Below are 27,589 nucleotides of genomic sequence, written 5' to 3' on the forward strand. Positions count from 1 at the left end.
GGATGAAGCAGGAGTGTCAAGGTATCTCTCTATCATCCTCTGTTTATGTCACATGAATAAATATATGAAAATTTGGCAGAGAAAATATTCATTCATATTTCAAACTTGCTAATAAGTTTTTGAAAACTGTACAATGACCTAATCACTCCAAGAAGCCAATTTGGAAACAGTTTCAAGCCTACTTGATTATATGAATAGTTAGTGAAATACATCTAAAATTATTTGAAGAAGGACTAAACGAGTTCAAAGCTGAAAAATAACTTAACTTCTGTAGTTCTCCACAGGAGACTGTCAGACCATTATGGGGAAAAAATGATTATATTATACTTTGACCAAAAAAAAAAAGAAAAAAAAAAGGCTTAAAGCAAGTTTTCAAACTTTGGGTCTTGAAAGCCCTTTACCTAAAAGAACTTTGTTTATGGGTTACATTTATCATCATTTACTGTATTAGAAATTAAAATTGAGAGACTTTTAAAATATCATTTCACTCAAAAATACCAATAAATCTATTAGTTGTTACTTGTTTTTGGAAATAACTATATACTTTTCAAGATGAAAATAATTTAGTGCCAAAAGAGGTACCTTTTTAGATAACAGCTATATTTTTGTATCTACTTATACATTCAGTCTGTCATGATGTGTTTTTTTTTTTTTAGGATGAAGTAAATAAAGAAAATCCAACTTCACATATATACATAGCTAGAAAAGGGAGGTGTACTTTAGTATACTTTCCAATAATTGTAGATATTCTCTGATACTACCCCAAAACTTGACAAGTGGTAGTTTCCTAACGGTTAGTTGCAATGTGGAACCAAAACCATATAAATCAATTTTTCATGCTACATTAAAATCCACTGGTCTAACTTGTACTTTTGAGTGAAACTTTAAAAGTCAAGCAAGATTCTGTGAACACGGTCTCGTGGTCACTTAGAACAATGGTTCACTGAGTGATGCAGATCTTCCATAGACATAATTTTATATATTTAAAATTACATTATTTAATATAATTGCCAATCTCATCAGGAAAGTCTCATCAATGAATCTCTTCAGAAAACAATTGGGAAGGTATCAAGCTTGTCATGGTAGACCTAAGTATCCCAAAATTCTAACTTTTGTTTAGAATTTTCCTTCATTGGTAATAAATACTTTGTTGCTGTCCTTGAAGTGACAGGATCACCTTGTTCATGTTGGAAAACCATCTGCCAAACACCCAAGTCTGAGTAAACAGTCTGTCCATCACTTCTTTCAAGTAAAAATGGTATTCTATGAAAAAAGCAACTAGTTCAACTCGAAACTCAATCACACAACTATTTTCCCAAGAAAGCCTTGAGAAAGCAGAAGTGCCTTATATGAAAGTCCCATTTTTTTCAGATTAAAAGGATGTGCACTCAAAGATCGAAATGAATAAAATCATAAATTTTTACAGTCATCAAGGAGAGTCTTAAGTGAAAGTAGCACTCTATTTTTAATTGCAAATCATGGCAGCAAAGAATACAAAGGCTACTAGCACAGTTTTCACCCACTCATGCTAAATTGCCAGTTGCTTTTTCAAATGTCAAAAACAATGAAAAGGCAAGGCTAGTGGTGGGGGGGACCCTAGTTTTGGTATGAAAAGAGTTTTAACTTTACAAACCTCATGAAAGCGCCTCAGAAGACTCCAGAAACTGACAAAGCATACTTTAAGAATTTCGGGTCTAAAACCATATTTTTCAAACTGTGGGGTCCCTAGATGAAGGGGAGAAGCATGAAGCCAATTCTAGACACAGTTTCACACTAAGAGACAACATCTACAAATTAGATCCAATTTTCTATGTTAATCTTGGATTCCCAGGAGTCCACTTGAAAACATAGTTCATTCTATGGCAAAAACTGTCCAAAACGCACAGGCGTTCCTAATTAGAGCTATCCCACAAGGTCTATGAGCTTGCATAAAGTTAAACCATGACAATTATACCTTGTCTATCAGATCTCGGTTGACACAGTTGGGCAACTGCTGGAGGAAAGCATCTACTATGAGCTTGAGATGAGATCCAGTGCTGGCTTCTTCATCCTCTTGTTCTAATATAAAATTATTTTTTAAATAGGTTAAAAAAATACAAAGAGACAATACAGACAAGAATAGAAACATTCAATTTTAAGTTATTTGGCAAATAGATAATCTGGAGTTTTTTGAAAAAATGGAAGCCTTTTTATGAAAACATTTTTATGAAAAATGGAAGCTATTACCCTAATATTTGGGTATTATCTAGAATCAGAACCTAAAGATTTCAGGTAGGCTTTCAGGTATCAAATATGAAAAGGCAAACTTTTGCATTAGACATAAAAACTCAAACATAAATTGCATATAGTTTTATAGTAAATTTGTTATTTTTATCTGCTGAGCATCCCACCCCCATGTCTTCAAGTAATAACAGCCCTCCCATCACTTGTTTGCCTTTGAAGGCAACCCATGGGATTCTGATAGAAAAGAGCACAGCCACAGCACAGCATATTGCCTTCCCCTTAGCCACAGGCAACCACTAGCCAAATCCTTCCATGACACTTGTGTATAGATACTGAGAGAGACTCTCTTGTCCTTTGATGTTAATAGCTGATAGGACCTGGGCCTAGGGCAGCTTCCCACCATGCCCACCCTCCCTTCATGACATGGAGAAAAGAAAATCTGCAGTAGGGATGCCTGGTGGCTCAGTCGGTTAACCGGCTGCCTTTGGTTCAGGTCATGATCCCAGCGCCCTGGGATCGAGTACATCGGGCACCTTACTCCGCAGGGAGCCTGCTTCTCCCTGTGCCTATGCCTGCCTGTACTCTATCTCTCTGTCAAATAAATAAATAAATAAATAAATAAAGTCTTAAAAAAAAAAACTGCAGTAGGAAACAATGAAGACAATAGAGAAGTAAGCAATACCGACAAAAGGTATCCTTCTAATAAAAAAATCCCAGCTAATAAATGGATAAAGATGTGGTACATATATATATGTGTGCATATATATATATTAAATATTACTAATAGCCATAAAAAGAATGAGATATTGCCATTTGCAACAAAATGGATGGACCTAAAGAGTATAATGCTAAGTGAAGTAAGTCAGAGAAAAACAAATAACGTAGGATTTCACTCATATGTGGAATTTAAGAAACAGAACAAGCAAACAAAGAAAAAAGAGACAAACATAAAAGACTCTCAAATACAGAGAATTGATGGTTGTCAAAGGGGAGGCAGTTGGGCAGGCAGATAAAATAGATAAGGGGGATCAGGAGGAGACATCATGATGAGCACCGATAATGTACAGAATCACTGAATCATCATATTGTACACCTGTCCCTAATATAACATACTGTATGTTAACTGTACTTCAATAAAAAGTCCTAACTAATTAAAAAAAAACTAATAGGAAGTATTTAGGGAGTAATAAACAAAAAACTTTTTTTTTTACTAAATATAAAATATTACTCAATTATAAAAACAAAATTATAACAAACTGATCTACTAGTTGTCTTTTTATCTCTCAACCATTTTAGAAAAACTTTCAAATACTTTTATGTTAAGACTGTAAAGATCATACCATAAATTAAAGTAAATTCAGGACAAACTTAGATGCAGAATATCTATTAAGATATTGAGAATTTGGATGATCATTAAAGCATGTATTCACATTACATGGGACATATTATGTTTCTATTCCAAATCAAATTCCAAAAAAGTGATGGCCTGGAAAGAACAGGAAAAAAGAGAACTAAAGAGTAAAGCAGGAGCTCTGTGTATAAAAATTAATCAAGAATTAAATTGTTAGCGGGCGCCTGGGTGGCTCAGTGGTTAAGCCGCTGCCTTTGGCTCGGGTCGTGATCTCAGGGTCCTGGGATCGAGTCCCGCATCGGGCTCTCTGCTCAGCAGGGAGCTTGCTTCCTCCTCTCTCTCTCTCTGCCTGCCTCTCTGCCTACTTGTGATTTCTCTCTGTCAAATAAATAAATAAATAAAATCTTTAAAAAAAAAAAAAGAATTAAATTGTTAGCAAAATAAAACTTACCTTGCTCATCAAGAAGTTTCTTTGTGAGATCCTCAGCTTCATCTCCACCCTCTAACTCCAAGGTGTCATCATTAATTTCTAGATTCTCCAACTCGAGTTCCAAATCATCAGGATTTGATACTTCCTTATTATCTTTAGGTTCTTTTGTCTCTATTTGAAAACAAAGAATCAGTTATCTCTGAATTAAAAGTCATATTGAAATCCTGTCACAAAAATAGGTAAGAATTCACAAAATCTGCATCATTTGTCTTAGAATCTACATATATACCTGGCAATAAACTTGAGTATATATTTAATATTCTCAGATTTTATAAAATATAGTATACTCATTGAGAACAAAGACCATAACTTCTTTGATTCTATAAGCCATCTATTAACCGAAGGAATGGGTGGGTGGGTAGATGGATGGATGGATGGATGGAGACATACATGGCATGAGGATCTGTGGTAAAGAGAGGAAAATAAAGTTGATTAGATAAAGTGGACTCAGATTAAGGTGGATCTCAAACTCCATGATGACAACTTCAGACTTTCTCTTTTACACAGTATGAGCTTTGTTGGGTCATGATGAGCAGGAGATAACATTTAAATATGAGGTGACGTGAAAACTGACTTAGCAACAATACACAAGATTAATCAGAAAGACTAGATGCAAAAAGACCAATTGGGAAAACATCCCTGTAATTCAGATGTCAGGGCTTAGAGGAAATTAAAAAATGCAACAAAACCAAGAAAAATAGCCAGGAGTTGGTAATAAGGCTCAACAGAAAGGATAAAAATGAAAGCGGAAGTAAACTCAACTTCAACAATATTGCCATAATTTTCAATGGATTAGCCTTACTTTTGTGTTTGAAATTTTTCATAAATGAAAAAAACAAAAAAGCCTGAGTTCAAGACTTTATGCTTTAAAGAGTAGTAGACTTAGGGTGTCCACTGAAATGATATTTCTCAGCCTCATCTTCTCTTAAGAGTCTCTAATCTCATAATTTCTGCAGTAAAAGTAGAAATGTTTTACTGATACACGATCCCATCCCATATTTGGAAGAATCAAAACTCTAATATGGATTGGTTCTGCTACCTCTATTGGAGACAGTTTTCTTATTCATTTACCCTTCCATTCAACTAACACTTAAATTCTTACATGCTAACTACTGTTCTAAACAACAAGGATACCACTTCGCACGAGATAAAAACCCCTGCCCATATGGAGCATATACTCATTTCCCAGTATTCTCTGACGTCTGGCTATCAAAAAAAACAACATTTACTACCAGCTACTATGTATTCAAAACTATGCTAAACTGAACATTCACAAAAAGCATAAATGTGACTCTTGCTCTCAAGAAATGTATAACCTATCCAAGGAAATTAAATTAATATACACAAGTGAGTCAGAGGAATATAGTGAAGAAAGGATTACAAGCAGAAAACATGACGAGGGACGGCCATGAAGTAAGAGGACTATCCTGCTGCAGATGCTAAAAAGGCGAAAAAAGTAAGGGTAATGTGGTATCAGATATTGGAGGAAGACCTACACCAAACTGTGCAGCATCCAAGAGACAAGGTTAACAAGTATACATTATCTTCCAAATAAATGTAAAGCCATTAAAAAGACAGGAGAGTCAAATTAATTTTTAGAATGTACAGAAGGCAGCAAGAGCAAATCCAGGGCAGCCAGGGAGGAAGAATCACACAGTGGCCCAGGTTAAAAGACGACAGCTCCTTAGATTAGAATAGAAGCAGTAAGAACAAAACCAATCTCAGATACACGTAAAAGGTTGAAATAAGCAGACTTGATTACTACAGTGACTGCCCCTTCCTCTTCTATCGGACCCTGAAAAACACTGACATTTCAAAGGTCCAATGAAAGTGGAAACTGAAGGTAAGTAGAGAAGACAAGAAGGTTTAGTGCCTCAGAAGCCATGGAATGGAAATGCTCCACAAAGGAAATAGTAAACTGTGTTGAATGGTTTGAGAGATCAAATGAGAGAGACTGGAACCTGCCCATGAGATACAGCAACATGAACTTGACTGGTAATTTTGGCAAAAAACAGTTTTGGCGTAGAGGTGAGGCTAGAGCCAGACTGAAGTAGACTAATGAGGAAGTAAGACAGTGAACAATCTGCGTGTTTCAAAAGGACTACATAAAAAAGAGACAGGATAGTAGCCAACAAAGGATAGGAGGCCCAGGAGGCTTCAGAGTATTCACAATTTGCTTTGATCTGTTTTGTTTTTTAAAGATGAGAATATGTTTGAATACTGAGATTAAGGATCCAGTAGAGAGAGGGAAAGAGAGACAGAGAATTCGGTATCAAAGAGATAAAAAGGGATAATGGACTGCAACAGGGTTCAGGACAAAGAAGGAAACAAGATTCAGAGCAAGAAGATGACCTGGCCTTATACAGAAGTTGTAGAATTTCACCTTATCACCCAGGGAAGAAACATTGTATAAGCCCTAAGACCGGCAGATTTATAAATTAGAAGGGGTACACTATTGAGGGAATTATATCTGAAGGCCTCCATCTTCTCTATGAAGTACTATATTGCGCATCATCTTCTGCTAAGGAGGGAAGCAGAACGAAAACTGGAGAGAGAATGAAAATGTGTTACGGAGTATGGGAGAGGGAACTAAGGACAGAGATGCTGTCAAATTTCCACGCAGTGTTGAGAACCTAGTTGAGATTGGTGACCATGAATTTATCAAGTTATCAAGCTATCTAAATGATCATCTCTAAGAGAACTCAACAGTTTGGATACAGAAATCAATATATGGCGGATGACAGAGTTCATCCAGGGCTGAACTTGACAGGCATGTATGAATGAAAGACAGAAGAAGAAAGAATGTGTAAAAGAAATATTAAAGATGTATAGCAGCATGCAATCTAGAAAAGAAGGTAAGCGAAGGCAGGTGAAAACTATTGGAAGGCCAAAAAAAAATAATAAATAAATGCAAATTTAAAATTTTTAAAAAACTAAGGAAGCCAAGCAAGGGACTAGATGTCTCAAAAGAGGCAGAAGAGGGGCAGTGAGGGTACCTGAGAAGGTAAGGTATAAGGACACAGAGGTATTTAAGTTAGTGGTTTGAGGTAATTTCAGGGCTGGTGCAGATTGGAAGATTAATTTCTATCATACTGGTAAGAATGAAAGGTAAAGTTCAAACCAGTTACTAGTAGAAACTGTCCTATAATTTTTTATCCACAGAATACCTCTACCAAATAAAATAGCATTTTCTTTCTTTTAATAAGTTGAACTGCTTAGTCAGTTACAAATTTGGTTTATTCATTCTTGGGTATATTTCTGTACATAAGACCATACCTCCCTTCTCCTTTCATAATACTGTTCACAGGATTGATCTCTTATATTACTAAAACAGAGACTTGCTGGTCCACACCATATTTCTAATTTATTCTATATCACTGACAGTAACATTTTAACAGAAAGTAACAAAACAGTAACAAAAAGCTGTGTATCAATCACATCTATGCATCTATGTTATTTAAACTTCAAATAAATGATACTCATGGTCTGTAGTGAGATAGTTCAAATGAATTTCTCACTACCCTCCAAATTTATTATACCTTCTAAAAAGGCAGAATGAATTATTTGATCCTTATTTCCTCTCCAAATATACTAGATAATTTCCAGCTGCTGTGTCTTGTTTTTTTTTTTTTTTTTTTTCATGCCATTCTCTCTACTTGGAAGGTCCACCCCAGTATCTCTTGTCAAAATTCAAGTTAAGCTTCAAAAAGTCTGTCACAAAGGTCCATTTCTGCCACAGAGTTTTATCTGATCTCCAACCATGGTTACTAACACCACGCGTTTGTTTGTTTGTTTTTGTTTTTTAAAGATTTGAGAGAGTGCATGGTATATGGGGGGAGGGGGGAGAGAAGGGAGAGGAACAGAGAAAATCCTAAGCTGACTCCACTTGAGCAAGGAGCTGCATGCTCAGGGCTCAATCTCACAACCCTGAGATCATGACCTGAAATCAAGAGTCAGAAGCTTAACTGACTTAGCCACCCAGGTCCCCCCAGCCCCACTGCCTCAACTGCCACAGTTCTTGTACTTTTCCTATGGCCCCACTCCTACTTTCCTTCATATTCTAATTCTTTGAGACCCAGGCTGCTCCCCACTAATGTGACTGTAAGTCAACAGGCTTGCTCATATTTGTCTCGTCCATGTCCCTCAGTTCATTATCTCACAAGAGAGGTTGATACCCTAATCCCACTACCTCAAAGAAAAACAAATATTAGAACCCTTCAAGTAAGTCAAACTTGAATGATGCTATGAAAAACCTATCATGGCAGAAAGAAACACTGAGGTAACTAATGTTTTAGAAACTACTCCTCAGGGCTTCAGTTGTACATATATGAGGAAATGCCTTCTGAGAAACTTTAATTGACAAAACTGAGCAGTAGTTACCTAAAATGAGCATTTTATGTATTTTTTTCCTTATACTTCCTGAAACATTTCAAATATTTCAACATTACTTTCCATAAAATATAAAGTAAAATTTATCTTAAGGTAAGAACATCTTTGAGATTAACCAAGAGGTTTTTATATTTTTATGGTACCACAATATAGTCCCACATATTTTTATGGTTCCACTATCCTATGGCATTCTTACCATAGGATGACCTCAACTATCGTGTACACAAAAATAGCTTAATTTTTGGAATACTACTCAGCCATCAAAAAATAAAAAGATCTTGTCATTTGCAACAACATAGATGGAAGTAGAGGGTGTTAGGCTAAGCGAAATAAGTCAATCAGAGAGAGACAACTATCAAATGATCTCACTGACTGTGGAATTTAAGAAACAAAACAGGGGATCATAGGGGAAGAGAAGAAAAAAAATAAAAGATGAAATCAGAGCGGGAGACAAACCACAAGAGACTCTTACGCATAGGAAACACTAAGGGTTGGGGAAGGAAGTGGGGTGGAGGATGGGGTAACTGGGGGATGGACATTAAAAAGGACATGTAATATACTGAGCACCAGGTATTATGTAAGACTGATGCATTGCTGACCTCTACCTCTGAAACCATTAATACATTATGTTAACTAAATTTAAATAAAAATAAAACTTTAAAAAATAGCCTGTTTTTCATTTCACATTCAGTATACTTTAGAACTTAGATTCTAAGGAAGAATGTCATAAAACGAAATTGTTTTATTACTCTTCTTTCAATTAATATGTAGCACGACCCTATTCCCCATTTTAAATATATGTTATATATGAAAAAGGAAAACAAAACTGATCCTTTAAAAAAAAGCTTTCAGTTAAAAACTTTAGGTGTTTGGGTGATGTGTTACTACATACGTTACCTGTAACACATCCACCACTGTGGTTGGGATACTGACAGTGGGGGATGCTGTGTGTGTGTGTGGAGGGATGGGGGATATGGGAACTGTATACTTTCAGCTTAATTTTGCTGTGAACCTAAAGCTTTAGCTCTAAAAAATGAAGTCTAATATTTTTTTTTTAAGATTTATTTTATTTATTTATTTGACAGAGATCACAAGTCGGCGAGAGGCAGGCAGAGAGAGAGGAGGAAGCAGGCTCCCTGCAGAGCAGAGAGCCCGATGTGGGGCTCGATCCCAGAATCCTGGGATCATGACCTGAGCTGAAGGCAGCGGCTTAATCCACTGAGCCACCCAGGCACCCCAAAAATGAAGTCTAATATTAAAAAAAAAAAAAGTTTTTGTGTGTCAAAGGACATTATCAAGAAAGTAAAAAGACAATCTTTGGAGTGGGAAAAACATCTGCAAATCTGATAAGGGTCTAATATCCAGAATATTTTAAAAATTCTTACAATAATAAGATGACTTAGTTAAAAAATAGACAAAGGACTTAAAAAGAGATATGCAAATGGTCACCAACCACATGAAAACATATGCAACATCACTAGTCATTAGGAAAACATAATCAAAACTACAATACCAACTTTACACCCACTAGGACAGCTGTAGGAAAAAGAAAATCATAAAACAACAAGGGTTGGTAAGGATATAGAGAAATGTAGGAATGTTAACATGGTCCAGCCACTGTAAAACAGTTTGAGAGTTTAAAAGTTAAACATAGAAGTTTGTATTTCTTAATCCCCTTCACCTATTTCATCCATCCTTCTGCATCCCTCCCCTCTGGCAACTGCCAGTTTGTTGGGTGTATTAATAGATATGTTTCTGGGTTTTTTTCTTTTTCTTTTCATTTGTTTTTCAGATTCCACATATAAGTGAAATCATATGGTATTTGTCTTTGTCAGAATTATTTTACTTAGCATAATATTCTCTAGGTCGATCTAACAACATCCAAGTTGTTGCAAATAGTAAGATCTTATTCTATTTTTTTTTTAAGATTTTATATATTTATGAGTGAGCGAGAAAACACAAGTTGGGGGCGGGGCAAGGGAGTGGGGCAGGCAGGGGCAAAGGGAGAAGCAGACCCTACTGCTGCTGAGCAGGGAGTCCAGATGCAGGGCTCCATCCCAGGACCTTGAGGTCATGACCTGAGAGGAAGGCAAACACTTAACTGACTGAGTTACCAAATGCCTAAGGTTTAATTCTTTCTTATGACTAACATTTCATTTTATATATATATGCCATATCCTCTTATCCATTCACATCTATCAACAGGCACTTAGTTTGCTTCTACATTCTGACTACTGTAAATGGTGCTGCAATAAACATAGGGGTGCATATATCCTTTCAAATTACTGTTTTTGTTCTCCCAAATACCCAATAGTGGGATTAGTGGATTGTATGATATTTCTCCTTTTAATTTTTTGAGGAAATTCCATACTGTTTTCTATTTGTAGTACCAATTTATGTTCCCACCAAAAATAATGAAGATCCCTTTTTCTCCACATTCTCACCAACACCTCTGATTTTTTGTCTTTTTTGATACTAGTGATTCGGTCTGGTGGGAGGTGATATCTCACTGTGGTTTTGATTTGTATTTCCTTGGTGAGTAGTGGTGTTGAACATCTTTTCATGGTCTATTGGCCATCTATATGTCTTCTTCAAAAAAAGTATATTCAGATCCTCTGCCCATGTTTTAATCAAATTATGTGGCTTTTTGGTGTTGAGTTGTAGGAGTTCTTTATATATTTTGCATATTAACCCCTTATCAGAAATAGCATTTGCAAGTATCTTCTCCCATTCTGTAGTTATTATAATAGCTTTGCATGGTGACAGATGGTAACTACACTTACAGTGGTGAGTACCATACAACATACAGAACTGTCTAATCACAATGTTGTACACCTGAAACTAATATAACATGTCAACTATACTTCAACTAAAAAAATAAAAAGCTCAAAGTCCACTAATGTGATACACACACAAAATGAAATATAGTTCAACCATAAATAGGAATGGAGTACTGACAAAAGTACAATGTGAATATACCTTCAAAACATGATGCTAAGAAAAAGACAAAGAGATCATACTTTTGTGACTCCAATTATATGACACACTAAAAATAAATCCACAGACACAGAATGCAAATTGGTATTTGCCAGGGGTTAGAGGAAGGGAGGAATGTAGAGAAATTGTTTCATGGGTATAGGAATGAGGGACTGTTTTAGAAGTGTGTGTTATAATCACTGCATCAAAAGCAAAGAATATTACTTTCTAGTTTCTAATGTAAGGCATGTAAATTACTAATCTTAACATAACTCAAAAAGCAGTGTTAACACAGGAATTCAGGGCCCAAATCATTCATTAACAAGGCTGAAATTTCAGATCCACCTCTCACTAGCTGTGTTAAGTTACTTAAACCTGGGTAGTTACTCAACCCTTTTGTGCCAGTTTCCTCATCTGAAAACAGGGACAATAACAGTAGCTGCACTTCACAGGATTATTAAGAGAATTAAACAATGTTTTACTTATAAAGTACTAAAATGACGTTTGGCATGAAGTAATTATTAAATAAAAATTACTAGCTATTATTTTTTTACACGAGTTCCCTGATAAATATATTGGATTACAAAAGTACATTTAAAAAAAATTATCTGCTATCTCTACAAATCCCTGCCACCATTCCCTCCCATCTCCCTTCCAACTCTAGTCTGGCAGAATTCCATTTAGAAAACATGGTGTGACTGGTATTCAGGACCTTCCACTATTTTAATGATCTCAAAGCTTGTGATTTCTCTAAATTAACTCTCCTTCACAAAAAGCTAGGGTTATCTGGCCTAGAAAGAGTCTTAATAGGTAAAGAGCACCACGGAACTGACACTTGTCCTAACTGGGAAAATTCTCCAACTGGGAGAATTTCAGCTCTTACCAAGATCTCACATGAACTCATTACATTATAAACAAACATTTTCAAATTATTTCACATTAACATAAATGTTCTGGTACTGTTGAAATTATGTCATCTATCACCCTTTCATGCTCTATTCCATGTTATTCTGTCATTTATTTAATCTAATGACTCAATGTTCATACTGCAAAACTAGTAACTAAAAATATACTTTTACAAATACTAATTTAAAATTAATTTTTATAGCACTTAATGTAAAAATTTATCCTCTAGAATTTACCTTTGGAATCATCTTTGTTGGAATCTTTATTCTGACAACTTTTCTCATTATCTTTAAACAAGATGGCTGGAACAAAAGCTTTCAAATCAATGAGGTTCTCATAAAAATTCCGAGCATCTTCATCTTCCCATATACCACCTTCCAAGTCATATTCTCCAGGCTTACCAGGTGTAAAAATATCAATTCCAGGCCCATGCTCTACAATAAAATAAGCCAAAGGAAATTAAAACCATTTCAGGTATAGTATGCAAAAACATGTAACAAGATATTTTCAATTTTACAACTGATGAATCCGGAGTGTTTCAATTAATAGAAGCTTCTTCAATCAACAAATACTCTGGACTGTTCATGTAATCATCTTTAATATCAAATGAGGACAGACTAGAGGACAACATATGTGAAAGACACTTTTTCTCTTATATAAGAAATACATAAGCCTGGCCATTCCTAAAATATTCACATCTCCCATAAAGCATTTTTTTTATGACTCCCAACCCTCTGTACCACTTATAACACAATTATCTTCCTAAGTAAACCAAAAAATATTTAAGATTTTTTTTTAAGCAATCCCTGTACCTAATGTGGGGCTCAACGTCACAACATTGAGATAAAGAGTCACATGCTCTCTGGAGTGCCTGGGTAACTCTGGGGGTTAAGCATCTGCCTTGAGCTCAGGTTCCTGAGATTGAGCCCTGCGTCAGGCTCCTCTGCTCAGTGGGGAGTCTGCTTCTCCCTCTGCCTCTGCCCTCGCCCCACTCGTGTGTGTGTGTGTGTGTGTGTGTGTGTGCGCGCGCGCGTGTGCGGGCACACACACGCGCACGCATGCCCATTCTCTCTCCCTCTCTCAAAAAAAAAAAAAAAAAAAAGAGTCAATGCTCTGCCAGTTGTGCCAGTCAGGTGCCCCAGAAGTAAACCATAAGCTTCTAATTAAGTTTTGGTATGATTCTTTGGTATAATCCGTGGTATAAGGCAGGCTGCTATAAAGTGTCAAGTGATAAATAACTGGAAAAGAACAGAAGGAAAGAAGAAAAAATAAGAAGATATTTCAGTAGATGGTAGAAAACCACACAGATATTTGCACATGTACACACACACACACACACACACACACACACAGAGTCTACCTTTTACATACAACTATAACTTCTTAAAATCAGAAGAAAAAAATTAATATCCAACTTCATGCTCATGAGATCACTCGTGAATTTATCTATTCTCACTGTGCTTCTCTCCTAACTAGAACTTTAAGTAGGAGAATGATCATATAGATTAAAAATAACCATAAGAGGAACGCCTGGGCTCAGCTGGTTAAGCAACTACCTTCAGCTCAGGTCATGGTCCTGGAGTCCCAGGATCGAGTCCCACATCAGACTCCCTGCTTAGCAGGGAGTCTACTTCTCCCTCAGACCCTCCCCCTTCTCATGCTTTTTCTCTCTCTCTCAAATAAATACATAAAATCTTAAAAAAAAAAAAAAAAAAAAAGTAAGAAAATGATTCATTTCATAGCAAAAACAAGACCAAGTGCAACAATCAACACAACACTGGCTCCCTAGCACACTCCTTATATGCCTTACAGCACATATATTTAAACAAAGAGCATCAAACCCATATAGTATAAAAGACTGATAAATTTATAACTTTTGTGCAATGAAAAATACAAACAAAAGCGAAGACAAACTAGAAGACAATACTGGCAATATTCATACAAATAAATTAATATTCATAACTTAAAAAGGCCTACAACCAAAGACCAAAATCCCAACAGAAAATGGATAAAGCCCCTGAACAGGTTAAGTAAAAGACCATATGAAAAGAACCTTAACCTCAATACTAAAAAGGATAATGTTAAATAAAACTAACATTTCTCACTGCAACACATTAGATTATGTTTAAAAGACTGATACAAGCAAATGTTGACAAGCCCACAGGGAAATAAGCACTCTCTTATCTAGAGTATAAATTAACACAGCATTAAGGAGATGTCATCTGTCAGTATCTATCAGTATTTATTTTATTTTATTTTTAACATTTTATTTACTTATTTGACAGGGAGATAAAGAGCACAAGCAGGTGAGTAGCAGGCAGAGGGAGATGGAGAATCAGGCTCCCCTCTGTGCAGAGCCCGACACGGGGCTCACATGGGGCTCAACACCAGACTCTGGAATCATGACCTAATCTAAAGGCAGGGACTGAACCACCCGGGCACCCCAGTATCTATCAATATTTAAGATAAGTACAATCTTTGATCCTGTAAGATTCCCTCCAGGAATCTATACCAAAGAAATAAAAGGAAATGTGAAGTAAGATTTACAAGGATATTCACTGTAGCACTGTTTATAACAGAGCAAAACTGAACAGAATCTAAATATCTACCAATAAGGGCTGACAAAATGCATTTATACACTCCGTAATATTAATGAGACACTAAAAGAATAAAGCCTATTTATCTGATTTCAGTAATTTCTCAAAAATATGTTATTGAAATAGAAAAGTTAATACAAAATAACATACTATATAACTTAACAAGAAAGCTATGTATCAAAATCTGATTATGTATTTTACATAAGTATTTTGTACTAAAAAGTGTGGATAGAGGCATATTAAACTGTTAACCATGGATAGCTTGGAAAACAGAATGCATAAGACAGGAGACTTTCACTTTTTACTCTATAATATCCATGAATATTTTATATATATGAAAAATGCATTTGCACAGTAACTATAAATTACAAAAAAATCAACTTCTGAGAAGCAAAATAATGCTACGAAGTCGAAAAGCAGTTGATAATCTCAGGAAACTATCTGCAATGCATATGACAAAGAATAATTTCTTAAATATGCAAAGTGTTTTTATACTTTAATTAAAAATAGATAAATATTTGATGAAAAAGAAAAGGCAGGGGTAAAGGATTCAAACAAGTATGTCACAGAGGAACAAACATATATATAAAACAGCCAATGAACTTAAAGAAGAGATGCTCAACCTCACTGACAAGATAAAAGTCAAGAACTACAATACAGTAAGAACCTAAGGAAAAACTCATTCTCACACAGCTAGTAGCATGTAAATTTCTCTGGAAGAATATTTAACTTTATATATTTAAACATAAAATACATATACCCTATGGAAGTATTGAATCACTGTAACTGTACACCTGAAACTAATATTACACTATATGTTAACTGACTGGAATTTTTAAAAAACTTAAAAAATAAAAATAAAATGTAAAAAAGAGAGTAGTTGCAGAACAGTATATATAATACAATCTCATTTCAGCAGGGCAGGAACCTGTATTCTGATCACTTAAAAGTTCAGGCCTCTTCAGACCAAGATGAGGTACCAGTGTTCTAAAACAACTAAAAAAACCCAACCAGACAATTCATACATAAGCTTTTGAACAGGATATAAGATAGCACAGGAAAGTGATTTCCAGAGAGAAGAAACAAAAAACCTGAGCCCTACAATTAACACCTATAGCTTAATGCCTGATAAGATTTTCCAGGCTATAGCAAGTTAGGGAGAAGTAAAGCAGACCCCAGAAGTCTCCGTGAGATGAAAACTACAGAAGCTAAGAGTGTGGCCAGACTCTAGCCCACGTGGCTAGATACTGCAGGACAGAGTACCACAGAGAAGAAAAGCACAGAGAGAGACCTTGAAGATCAATAGAGGTCTCCTTTTGAATGTTCAGCAGAATACTAATCAGCCCCTATGTCTGAGGGAACTTGTTTAGAGTGGGAAAATAACTACTATGAATCTTCATAGAAGATTCATGGGAAATCAAATAGAGCACAGAAGGATATTGCTTCTGTAATAGGGAAAATTAGCCCTAGACTAAAGGCTGCTCTGATCCCAACTAACAAAGCCAACCTGAAAAGAGTAAAACTGTTTCAAAGTAGCTTAACTGTGCCCCAGAATGAAGGTCAATGATATTTCTAAGAATACGAAACTATCCAGCAGTTATCCAATTTAAACATGATGAAAAGGCAAAATGTAGGAAAAATACAAGAACTGTAGAGAAGATAAATCACTTAATTAAAAACCAAAACAGAAATGACATATAAGATAAAATTAGTAGATAAGGATATTAAAACAGATATTCTAACTATATTTCATACACTCAATAAGCTAGGAGATAGACTAAACATGTTTGAGACCATGGAAAATATAACAAGCTTCTAGAAATAAAAATTACATCTCTAATATTAATAATATGGGGCACCTGGGTGGCACAGTCAGTTGATCATCAGACTCCTGATTTCAGGAATGATCTCAGTGTTGTGATCAGCACAGAGTCTGCTTGAGACTCTCTCTTCCTCTCCCCCTCTGCCCCTTCCATTTGTGCTTTCTCTCCCTCTTAAATAAATCTTTTGTAAAAAGGGCGCCTTCGGCTCAGGTCATGATACCAGGGTCCTGGGATCGAATCCCGCATCGGGCTCCCTGCAGGGAGCCTGCTTCCTCCTCTCTCTCTCTGCCTGCCTCTCTGCCTCCTTGTGATCTTTGTCTGTCAAATAAATAAATAAAAATCTTTAAAAAAAAATCTTTTGTAAAAAGATTAGTATTATATCAGACACTGTAAAATAAGACTAGTGAATTTGAAGACACAGCAATAGAAACTACCCAATACAAAACACAGAGTATAAAGTATTAGAGAATAAAAAGGACAACTTCAAACCACCTAACATAGTTATAATTACATCTCTGTAGCAGGTGGAAGAGTAACAGAAAATATATTTTAAGAAATGAGGGTCAGGATTCTCCGAATTTGATGAAAATTATAAACTAAAAGATTCAGGAAATCCAATAAACCCAGGCACAAGAAACATATAGAAAACCATACCTAGCCACATCATAATTAAGAAATTTTAAAGCAGCCAGAGGAAAAATACAAAAAAGTATTCAAAGAAAAAAATGTCACCCTAAAATTCTATACCTGGTTAAAATATCTTTTAAAATGAGGACAGAATTTTGTGTTGGCTGTTATCTCTGGAAAATGCCTAAAAATACTTTTCAAGTCATTTAACATTAAAAGAAAAACTACCTTAAATTTCAGTAGAAATAAATCAATACCAAATCAATACCAAACAATATCAAAGATTTTGGTTCTAAAATGCAATAAATATACAGAAAAGTTCCAAGAAGCCTACCAGATTAAAATAAACACAAATTATACAGTGGAACTTTAAAAAAAAAAAAAAATTTTGAGGTTCACTGATGAAGGGATATAAAAATTAGTAGGCACTATACACATGATTATATATAAATTTAATAAAATAAACACATTCACACTATACACTATGTGTTTCTTATGGAGATGTAAAATACAAAATAATCTTTTGGTATTATAGAAGGCTATTTTACAAATACTTTACTCTTAAAAATTTTTTAAGTGAACAGGATTGCCAGATAGCTTGAAGGTTAGTAACACATTAACTCACCTACTAATGTAAATATAATTATTATATAAAGTAGCTGATGTGACAGATTAATGTATTAAGAGCCCTACCAACCTAAGGACAATCAAAATGGAACTTTAAAACATCTTTGAAATAGTATGGAAAACTCATCTCACAAAATGTTAAACAATTTATCTCACAAAACTGTAAAGTAACTTTTAATTCTAAATAACAACTTAAGATAGTGTATCATTCAAAAAAAATAGATTAAAAATAAATATAAAAAATATTAGAATCCCAAAAATCCATTCCACCTTATGAAAAATAAAGTGAATCCTTTTATAACCCCAACTATGGTTTAAGACAGGCCCCTGTTGGAGGCACCTGGGTGGCTCAGCTGGTTAAGTGTCCAACTCTTAGTTTTTGCTCAGGTCATGATCTCAGTCAGGGTTGTGCGATCTAGCGCAGTGACCTGCTCCACGCTCAGCACAGAGTCTGCTTGAGATTCTTAGATTCTTTCCCTCTCCCTCCTGCTCTTTTCCTCCCTGCCCCCTGAAATGTGCTTGCTCTAATAAATAAAATCTTTAAAAAAAAAAAAGAGGCCCCTGTTGGATATAATTCAAAGATACCTAATATAAAAGAACCCGAAGGACTACATCGTAAAATCATATGAGTTAATTTTTGTTCTCTGAGTGCAAAGCCTTTTCCATTCATAGGAATGTTTCAAATAGCAGTTTTTCGAAGTCCTTATTAGGTCTTAATACTGTACTTCTTCATTTAAAACATCTTAAAGGCATGTTTAAAACTTAAATTTTCAATACTATACACCTGACAAAATAAAGACAAGTGATAGTGCTTGCTGAAAAATCACAATGTTTTTAGGGCTATCTTACCTTCTGGTGTTGGTTTGTCTTGAGGAAGATCTGGCATATTTTCATCCAAGAGGTCTGCTAAGGATTGAGAATTTGCCAGCAGCTTCTGATATGACATAGCAAATTCCTCATACTGTTTATGTCTATCTTCACTTAGCTCCCCTTTAGAATGGAGAATACGCCTATAAACAAATGATGAAATAATCTGATAATCTCATCAAAATACATGCGATCATGTATTGTTACACTGGGAATGTTCCACAAAATTTTATCACATAAGCTTTTTGCATATTTTCTTCAATTTATTTTTATTAACATTTTCAAGATGTATCTGAAAATTAAAACTGGTATAATCAAATTCACCTAAGCAATTAAATTTCAACATTAATTCTTCAAAGGCAATTGTGATTACCTATGCCTGCAGAAATGTAAAATTTGACAATGCCACTAATTAAAAATTATTTTAAAAGTCTTTTGTTAAAAATACTCCCTTCAAATAGTTAATCAAAAATACTTAACATACGTAAAATAGTTACTATTCAAAACCACAGGTTATAAAATCAGTATCCTTAAATTTTTTTACAATGATCTGAATCAAGATTTTTTGAAAAAGCCCACATCTCCCAAACAGCCAATTCTCAGTTTACTGTACAAGTACTGGTTATTTATCCACTTAATGAATATTAATGAAGCAACACACTTAAGCAAGGCCAGGCCATCTCAGGAACAGAGAATACAACTAGTCTTCCACTCTACAAACAAATCACTAATAAGCCACCTATAATCATAAATATAGAACTATTGAAAATTTTCAAAATGAACAGTGAAATAAAAATCTTACTATATAAACAGATAGCTGAGATGTCTATACCTGCATCTATTTATGACTAAGTACATACATAATAACGTGAAATGTAAAACCTTACTGCAAATACAATATAGGTTTCAAAAAGCCAATTATAAATGTAAATAAAGTCATTTTCAAAATATACAAAAGTTTTTTATTACTTGTCATTTGAGTTTTCTTATGAATAAGGAAGAAAATGAGGGGTTTTTTGGTGATGTTATCTTATTAAGAGTTACAGAAAATAAAGTGAAAAACCATGCCTAAATTTACTCATCCCAGCTTACCTAGAACAATTTCCAAATTTTCCTATCTTACCCGATTTCTACCCACATAAGCTTTTGTTTAAATGCTGTAACATTCCAGCCAACATTTTCTAAGTTAGGAATATCAGCTCCCATTATAGGCACAGGGCAGATCAAGGCATAGGATACTATTCATTAAATCCAATCTTCTGTTTTCAAATCCAGTCTATTAGGAATCCAAAACGAAGAATTTTCACGCATTTTCTTACTATTTAAAAGTACATTAGTATCATTCAATGAACAAGAATAGTTTCTCTCTTTAACCACTTATTTCAAACTAATTTTACAGGAAAGAATTCTTTCAGTAAGTTTTATGAATGAATTCTAAACCCAAAACATTAAAAAATGCTGAACTCATGAAAGCAATGACAATGACTCTGAATGAGGAAGCTTGTTAGAACTTTTAATTAGAAGTTGTATCATTTTTGAAGATAAAAAAGACACTAAAGGGCGCCTGGGTGGCTCAGTGGGTTAAGCCGCTGCCTTCGGCTCGGGTCGTGATCTCAGGGTCCTGGGATCGAGTCCCGCATCGGGCTCTCTGCTCAGCGGGGAGCCTGCTTCCCTCTCTCTCTCTCTGCCTGCCTCTCCATCTACTTGTGATTTCTCTCTGTCAAATAAATAAATAAAATCTTTAAAAAAAAATAAAAAAAAATAAAAAAAATAAAGACACTAAAATTAAGTAAATTGTTTAAATTAATACTCAAAAGTAGGCTATTCTAAACTGTTCTGCAGTGTACTATTAGAAAAAATGTTAGTCAATAAAAACTTAAGTTTATTCTGTAAGATTAACTGTTAAGATTATGTTCAGAGTGACAGTAATAGTCCTGAGAGATTTCAAAACATCTACTGACAATTAAGATGCAAAATTATATCAGTACTTGAAAAGAAATTGGAAAACATCTCAAAATAACAGAACCTGGAACTTTCTCTAACAAGTTTTGACATTCTAGTAATCTGAGGAACATACATGCAGTTTTTGGTTATACACTCACCAAGCATTTATAATATATAAGCAGGAATAAAGTGATGACTTTTATCACAACGAAAAAGACTGATACTTTCTCCAATATCAATCTCATTTTCAAACATCTGCCTGTGACTTCGCATTCGATCAATTAACAGTGAGTGATTTAATTCTATGATAGTTCCCTCTATACACACTCCAGTTCCTTTCCAATCACCCTAAAACAAATTAGAAATTCTGAAGCTCCAGAGGTAACTCCCACACTCCCCCAAAGCTCAATCCCATGATCAAATTTTTTTAACAGTACTATTTAACCTAACTGCTTAACTTACATGAGCTTAGGTCACTACCTAGCGAGAACAGTCCTCAGGACAAAAGCTTAGCTTTTGGTAGATGTATTTTCTAATCATATCTTATACTAAAAGCTTAGCAAGCAGCACAAGATATCAATGAAATGGCATTGGAAGAGTTCTGTCATACACAAAATTTACCTAGTCCTACATATTTTCCTTGACCATTTATTTATTTACTAAGAATCAGACTAAACACACATCTAGTAAGACTATACATTTCAAGCAGAGAAATAAATGCATCATAGGTACCTGAACATTCAAAATCCCTAGAGTCATTCAGAAGTGCCCATCAAATTAAAATGAAACATTTTTTAATGACTGTACCATACATGGCAGTTTTTTATGTTTATGAAACCCCCTGGAAAAGATTATCAGTTCGATTAACTTTTTTAGAAGACCTATATGAGGGAACTAAACATTTTGCAGCACATTTGACCAAAGTACCTACTCTCTCATGTAAATCTCACCAAATTTTCTTGAGAATTCCATGGGACTATATCACTATGCAAAATCAAGCTGAATACATGATTTATCACATATCATTTTAATTACAATCTCTTCAGAAAGACATATATTCATAAAGTTGAATAGAATCCATTCTTTTTGAGATGATCATAATTTAGAGGTTAGCAAACTATTTCTGCGAAGTGTACAGATATAAATACTTTAGGCTTTACAGACCACACATTCTTTGTTGCAACTACTCAACTCTGCTGATATGGCACAAAAGCAGCCAGAGATAATACATAAACAAATGAGCATGACTATGTTCCAATAAAACTTTATCTATGGACACTGAAATTTGAACTCATATAATTTTAGTATTTCACAAAATATTCCTCTTTTGATTTTTTTCTAACCATCCAAAAAAGTTAAAACCATTCTTATTCTTAGCTCACCAGCTGTATAAAAAATAGTGTTGGGTCTATCTGGCCTGTGGGCCATAGTTTGCCAATCCGTGCTATAACTAGAGTTCACTGAATCATCGTCTGTTAAATGTACTGCAAGTGAGTACATTCTCTCTCATGACATCACTATAAAATAGGGAGTTACTGGGAGCATTTTAAAGATATAAAAAACAATGAAAACAAAATTAATTCCAAATCTTATTCATTATAATAAAAATACAAGATAGTAGACCTCCTCCACCCGATGATAAGTTATCACTATCTGGAAGCAATCCTAAGGTACATCAATCTTTGATTTCTAGTGTTTTTTATATTACTAATTCAACACTGTAAAGCTGACAGAAAATACCAAATAGTCCATTCTTGAATGGAGCATTCTATCTCATAAGAAAAGTCATAAATGCCTCAAAAAAACTCTATTAAAAGACATAATTTTTGTTTTGTTTTCCTTTTATAAATTTTTCTTATTGCTTGACACTCTTTTGCTCTTTTATTTTATATACTGTTTACTGTTGTTTTGCATTGTTTTAAAAATACACATTTTCAAAATCATCAAAAGGCACAAGAGAAATTCTCATCAAGTCTTTCTGAAGGATTAAGCAGGCAATATACTACAAATAAAAACTCATACTTACAATGAGCCAGATACTGTTATTAAAAGTGCTTTTACACGTGAATTCACTGCATCACTCACATTTATCTCCGAGGTAGACTGCTATTATTCCATTTTACAAAGAGAAAACTGAAGCACAGAGATGTGAGATAACTTGCCAAGAATTACAGAACTGAGTAAATAACAGATCTAAGATTTGAACCCAAGGAGACTGGCTCCAGACTCCATGCTTACAACTATTAGACTCTACTGCCTCCCAAATTAAAATTACCCACTTGGTACCCTATACTGTAATCGGAATGTCTCTCAAATGCATATATCAACGGCAAGCCTTCTCACACTGGGGTGTTTATTTTATATTCCTTCGGGTCCTTCTGTTTGGATCTCACTTGGTAAGTACCAAGAGGCTACTGTGTTTACCAGACACTTTAAAATCAAGTACAAGTACTAAATGGAGATGAAGATGAGTAATATGGAAATTGTGAAAAGTTCAGTATGAAGAGGTATGAAAGAACTATATCTGTCACTTGCTATTTAAATCACAATGGGCAAGCTCTTTAATCCCTAGATCTGATCACCTTCAAAACAGACGTATTTCTTTCAAGGGTACTATGAAGGTCAATTAAAATCAAACATGTGATGCACTTTTGTCAATGTACAACAGTATTTTAATGAGAAAAAAAATGCCACAGCCCACTGTGAAAAAAGTGATCTTCAATGCCAAATTATTATTTGATCTTGTATTAGCCAAATTAAAAAAGAAAAGAAATCTTGGCAAGAACACAGAAAATCCATTTTAGCTTTGAGCTAATACAGTCATGCAAAATAACACCGAACACATGGCCAAAATCTTGAAAAAAATAATCATAAAGCAGACTATGAAAAACGACTAGGTTTCACTTGTCTCCTTTAGCAATTAGTCAAATTTTCAAGACTATTAAATTTTCTTTTGGTTTCATTTTACAATTTGGTTATGGGGCACCTAGGTGGCTCAGCTGGTTAAGCAACTGCCTTCGGCTCAGGTCATGATCCCAGGGTCCTGGGATGGAGCCCTGTGTCAGACTCCTTGCTCAGCAGGGAGCCTGCTTCTCCCTCTTCCTCTGCCTGCTACTTGTGCTTGTGCTTGCTTGTGCTTGCTCTCTGTCAAATAAATAAATAAAATTAAAAAAAAAAAAAGAATTTGGTTATGGGTGTCTTAAAATCCTGTATGAAAAGACACTACAGCATAATAAGCATAACTACTCAATCAAATATTTATTAAATAACTGTCAAAGCCATTGAATGAGAATTTCAGGAAAGATGTAACAATTTCAGAGTACTTACAAAATTGTTAAATCCTCATTGAGCCTTAAGTACAGTGAAAGAACATCTTAATAGTGCTTAAATGCTATACAATTTATCAAACATTCCACCTGTAAAGGCAAGGTACTACTTACCTGGAAGGAAAGTGGAAGGTAAAAGTAACACTACTTAATTTTACATTAATGTGTTTTTAAGTTTTAACACTGGCAAAGTAATACTGCATGAATTTGCAATAAACGAAGTAAATTTCCGATTTTATTAACAACGGGGAAAGCCTACATTCTACTTCTCTTTCTCCTATGCTTTCAATCAAATCACTTAGTGCTGTCTGAACATGTAATCATGAAGGTCCTATTCACCACTACTGAAAAAAGAAACTTTTGCCACCATTCCCACCAGTTAGGGAGAAAGAAAGGAATTAAGACATTTCAAAATTATTCAAGCAAGAACTGACTTAATATATGAATTCATGATTTCACTTCTGCAAGAAACAGTTATATAATTAAATTATATCTAATAAAATTAAATAATTTCTTCAACTTTTATTAAATGCCAAAAAATAGTAGGTCATATTACCTCCATGAGGATAGTATCTCATAGCACAAAGCATTTTAAGTATAAAGTAAGAGCACTGAACATTATAAAAAGCAAAACCAACCAAGTAAAGCTATTAACTCTAAACTGGCAGATGTTACCAGATATTTTCAAATGTGTAAGTATTAATTATACTCCCAAATCAAAATGTATTTTAAAAGTTCTTTGAGGTACAAAAAGCTAACAAGGTCAAATTTATGAGAATTCACCAAATCCTAGGGTCAGTTGTATATACTTGCTTATAGGGGCTTTGAAACAGAACTAGCTATCTAATACCTGTATTATCAGCCCACATAACACAAGAAAAGAACAGCTAAGGCTCAACAGGTCTTATCCAGTCACTGTCTTCAGTCACTCATTAGTTTCTCTTAGAAAATACCAGAGATTTTATTATTCTATTTTTTTAATTTGGCTGAAAGAATTCTTAAGTATAGACTTTAATGAGTATAGACAAAGACTTCACAATCTCTATGAACAGTGCCCTCTCCCAAGTTAATTAAAATGACCCAAAGCATTTAGGTCCACAGATTGAAAATAGAAAGCATTTTTTTAACTGTCATTATTAAGATATTGAATAAAGGCTTAAAGTAATTTAACTGCATAAGTCTTAAATATCCCCTAGCTCAGCACTGAGATTTCCAGCATTACCATGCCTAAAAGAAACCTTACTGGGTAGACTATTGTCCACAACTGTTCCCATGAGGTAGAATAACCTCAAAACACCTACTGGGTAATGACCAGGAAGGGGAACCTTGGGAAACTGGCCATTTTAACAGTACACTGTAATGTACTAATACTAGGCCAAGGGACTCCACTAATCCATTCCTCATGTTCTCTTGGTCAGTCAGGTGTTCAAATCTACGCTACAGAGGCTGCTCAATTTAAAGCTATCCTAAGGCATGAGTTATTTATTAAGCCATATGCCAATTATTATCTATACTGTGATTAAGACTTTCCCATCTCCCCGGGTGCCTGAATGGCTCAGTCAGTTAAGCGGCTGACTTCAGCTCAGGTCATTTTGCCAGGGTCCCAGGATCAAGTCCCACATTGGGCTCCCTGCTCAGCAGAGGAGCTGCTTCTCCCTCTTCTTCTCTCTCCTGGCTTGTACTCTCACTCTCTCTCTGTCAAATAAATAAAATCCTTAAAAAAAAAATCCCATCTCCCAAATTATTACATCCAAGTAGACAGTATCCCATGATAAAATGACTGCTACGATGCTAGGTCAACTTATACTAGGTAAATAACCTCCCCTAATAACCACATGTTAACGGTTCTCTTTAAATGAGTAAAAATTTCTAGGTAAAGGCCACAAAATCATGCTCTTGAACACTACATCCTGTTCAAAATTTTCATGACGACTTGAATAATATAAAAGAACAGGTCTGCTTATCAAAGGTGAATGTGACCAGCATGTAAGTACATAATAATATATCCAGCAGATAATAACATAATCAATATTCAAAATTATCATTAGGATAAAGTAATATATCAAAAACATCTAAATAAAGTTGAAAGAGGTAAATGCATTCAGGTTTAAAAGATGATTTCCACTAGTTCAAGGTGAAGAACTGGTCTGGCAGCAGTTCATTTGAGAAATTAATCTTCAGGTATATACAAGTTCACAGTCAAAAGAATGACAAGGCAGCTATAAAAAGCAATGGAATCTGAGGTTACAGCAGGAAAAAAATGCATCCAAAACGAACATCCTAAGGATAGGCGTGTAGAAATCATGCAACAAGCTGAAGGAACAAGAGGTGTTTAGCCTTGAGAAGATGAAAAAAGAAACATCCTAGCAGTCTGCAAATATTTGAGCTATTATCATGGGTATGAAAGAGGAGACATGTCCCACATCAGTGTTTCTCAAACTACCTATGTTAAAAGAATTAGTTTTTTTCCTCATCACTACAGATGCTTTTATAAAATACAGTAACAATATAAGAACTATGGAAAACTGTTATAAAGATGTCTTAATGCTTTGTCTGTTCCTACACTTAATTCATTGCAAATAGGTAAACAGTTCATGAACCCCCATTTTAAGCAGCTTTATTTCATTGTACCAGAAATCAAAATCCAGATTTACCAGAAGTTAAATCAAAGGGAACCGTTTTATGGGAAGGTAAATTACCACTTGAATTCCCAGTAAGTAGGTGTGCCAACACTGGAATGGCACTTTCAAAGAAAGAATATTTTATCTGTCAGATAATCTATAAAATGGACTCCTGCACTGGTAAGGTGATTGGATTAAATCATTGTAGACTCTACCCTCTAAGCTCCCTTGAGGCCAATCAGAAGTAAATACACACACAAAATCCCTAAAGTAGCCAATAAAAAGTAATCAAAGCATACTATAAAATCAGCCATGAGGTATTAGGTAGAACATATGGGGGAAAAAAAGGACTAAGAAAATGACAAAACACTATGTCAGCTGTAATTAAGATATCTTAAATATGTGAGAATTAGAGGGCCACCATTTTCTTTTTAAACTCATTACTGACTACATAAATACACCCTGAAGCTGCCTATTCGAAGTTTAAAACAGACCTCACTATTCAAAAGCACAAAACAAAGATCTTTTTTTCTTTTTTTTTTTTTTAAAGAAACCCTGAGGAACACAATTGCCATCTTAAACTCTCCCATCCTGAGTGACCCTCAACCATCACGGTTTAGTCATATGGTCTGTGGACCTACCCTGATGCAGACCTAACTGTACTGCTACAGTCTTCGCTTCTAGTTAAGTCAATCACCTTCTGAATAAACCAGCACGTCCTTCCCAACTGCAGGTTTACAGAAATAAAAGTGTACCCTCCCATACTACTTCGAGAAAAACAGCAATTTCAGACTCTTAACCATGCACTTTAAATAGGTGCAA

General features: G+C 34.8%; 1 protein-coding gene across 3 annotated transcripts in view; it reads right to left on the reverse strand.

Moving 5' to 3' along the window:
- Positions 1 to 27,589, reverse strand: part of UPF2 (UPF2 regulator of nonsense mediated mRNA decay) — a gene marked incomplete at its 3' end in the record, with an annotated part of 108,857 nt that overhangs the window by 70,244 nt on the left and 11,024 nt on the right. For all 3 annotated transcript variants that reach the window (XM_082740828.1, XM_082740829.1, XM_082740830.1), the window contains exons 4-7: positions 18,859 to 19,019; positions 12,572 to 12,769; positions 4,026 to 4,175; positions 1,955 to 2,058 (exon numbers count right to left, since the gene is read on the reverse strand). In XM_082740828.1, the coding sequence (XP_082596954.1) occupies positions 1,955 to 2,058; positions 4,026 to 4,175; positions 12,572 to 12,769; positions 18,859 to 19,019 (613 nt within the window). The remainder of the gene's footprint in view (positions 1 to 1,954; positions 2,059 to 4,025; positions 4,176 to 12,571; positions 12,770 to 18,858; positions 19,020 to 27,589) is intronic.

The sequence above is a fragment of the Mustela nivalis genome (genome assembly GCF_964662115.1).
Source record: "Mustela nivalis genome assembly, chromosome: 7".
Lineage (NCBI taxonomy): Eukaryota > Metazoa > Chordata > Mammalia > Carnivora > Mustelidae > Mustela > Mustela nivalis.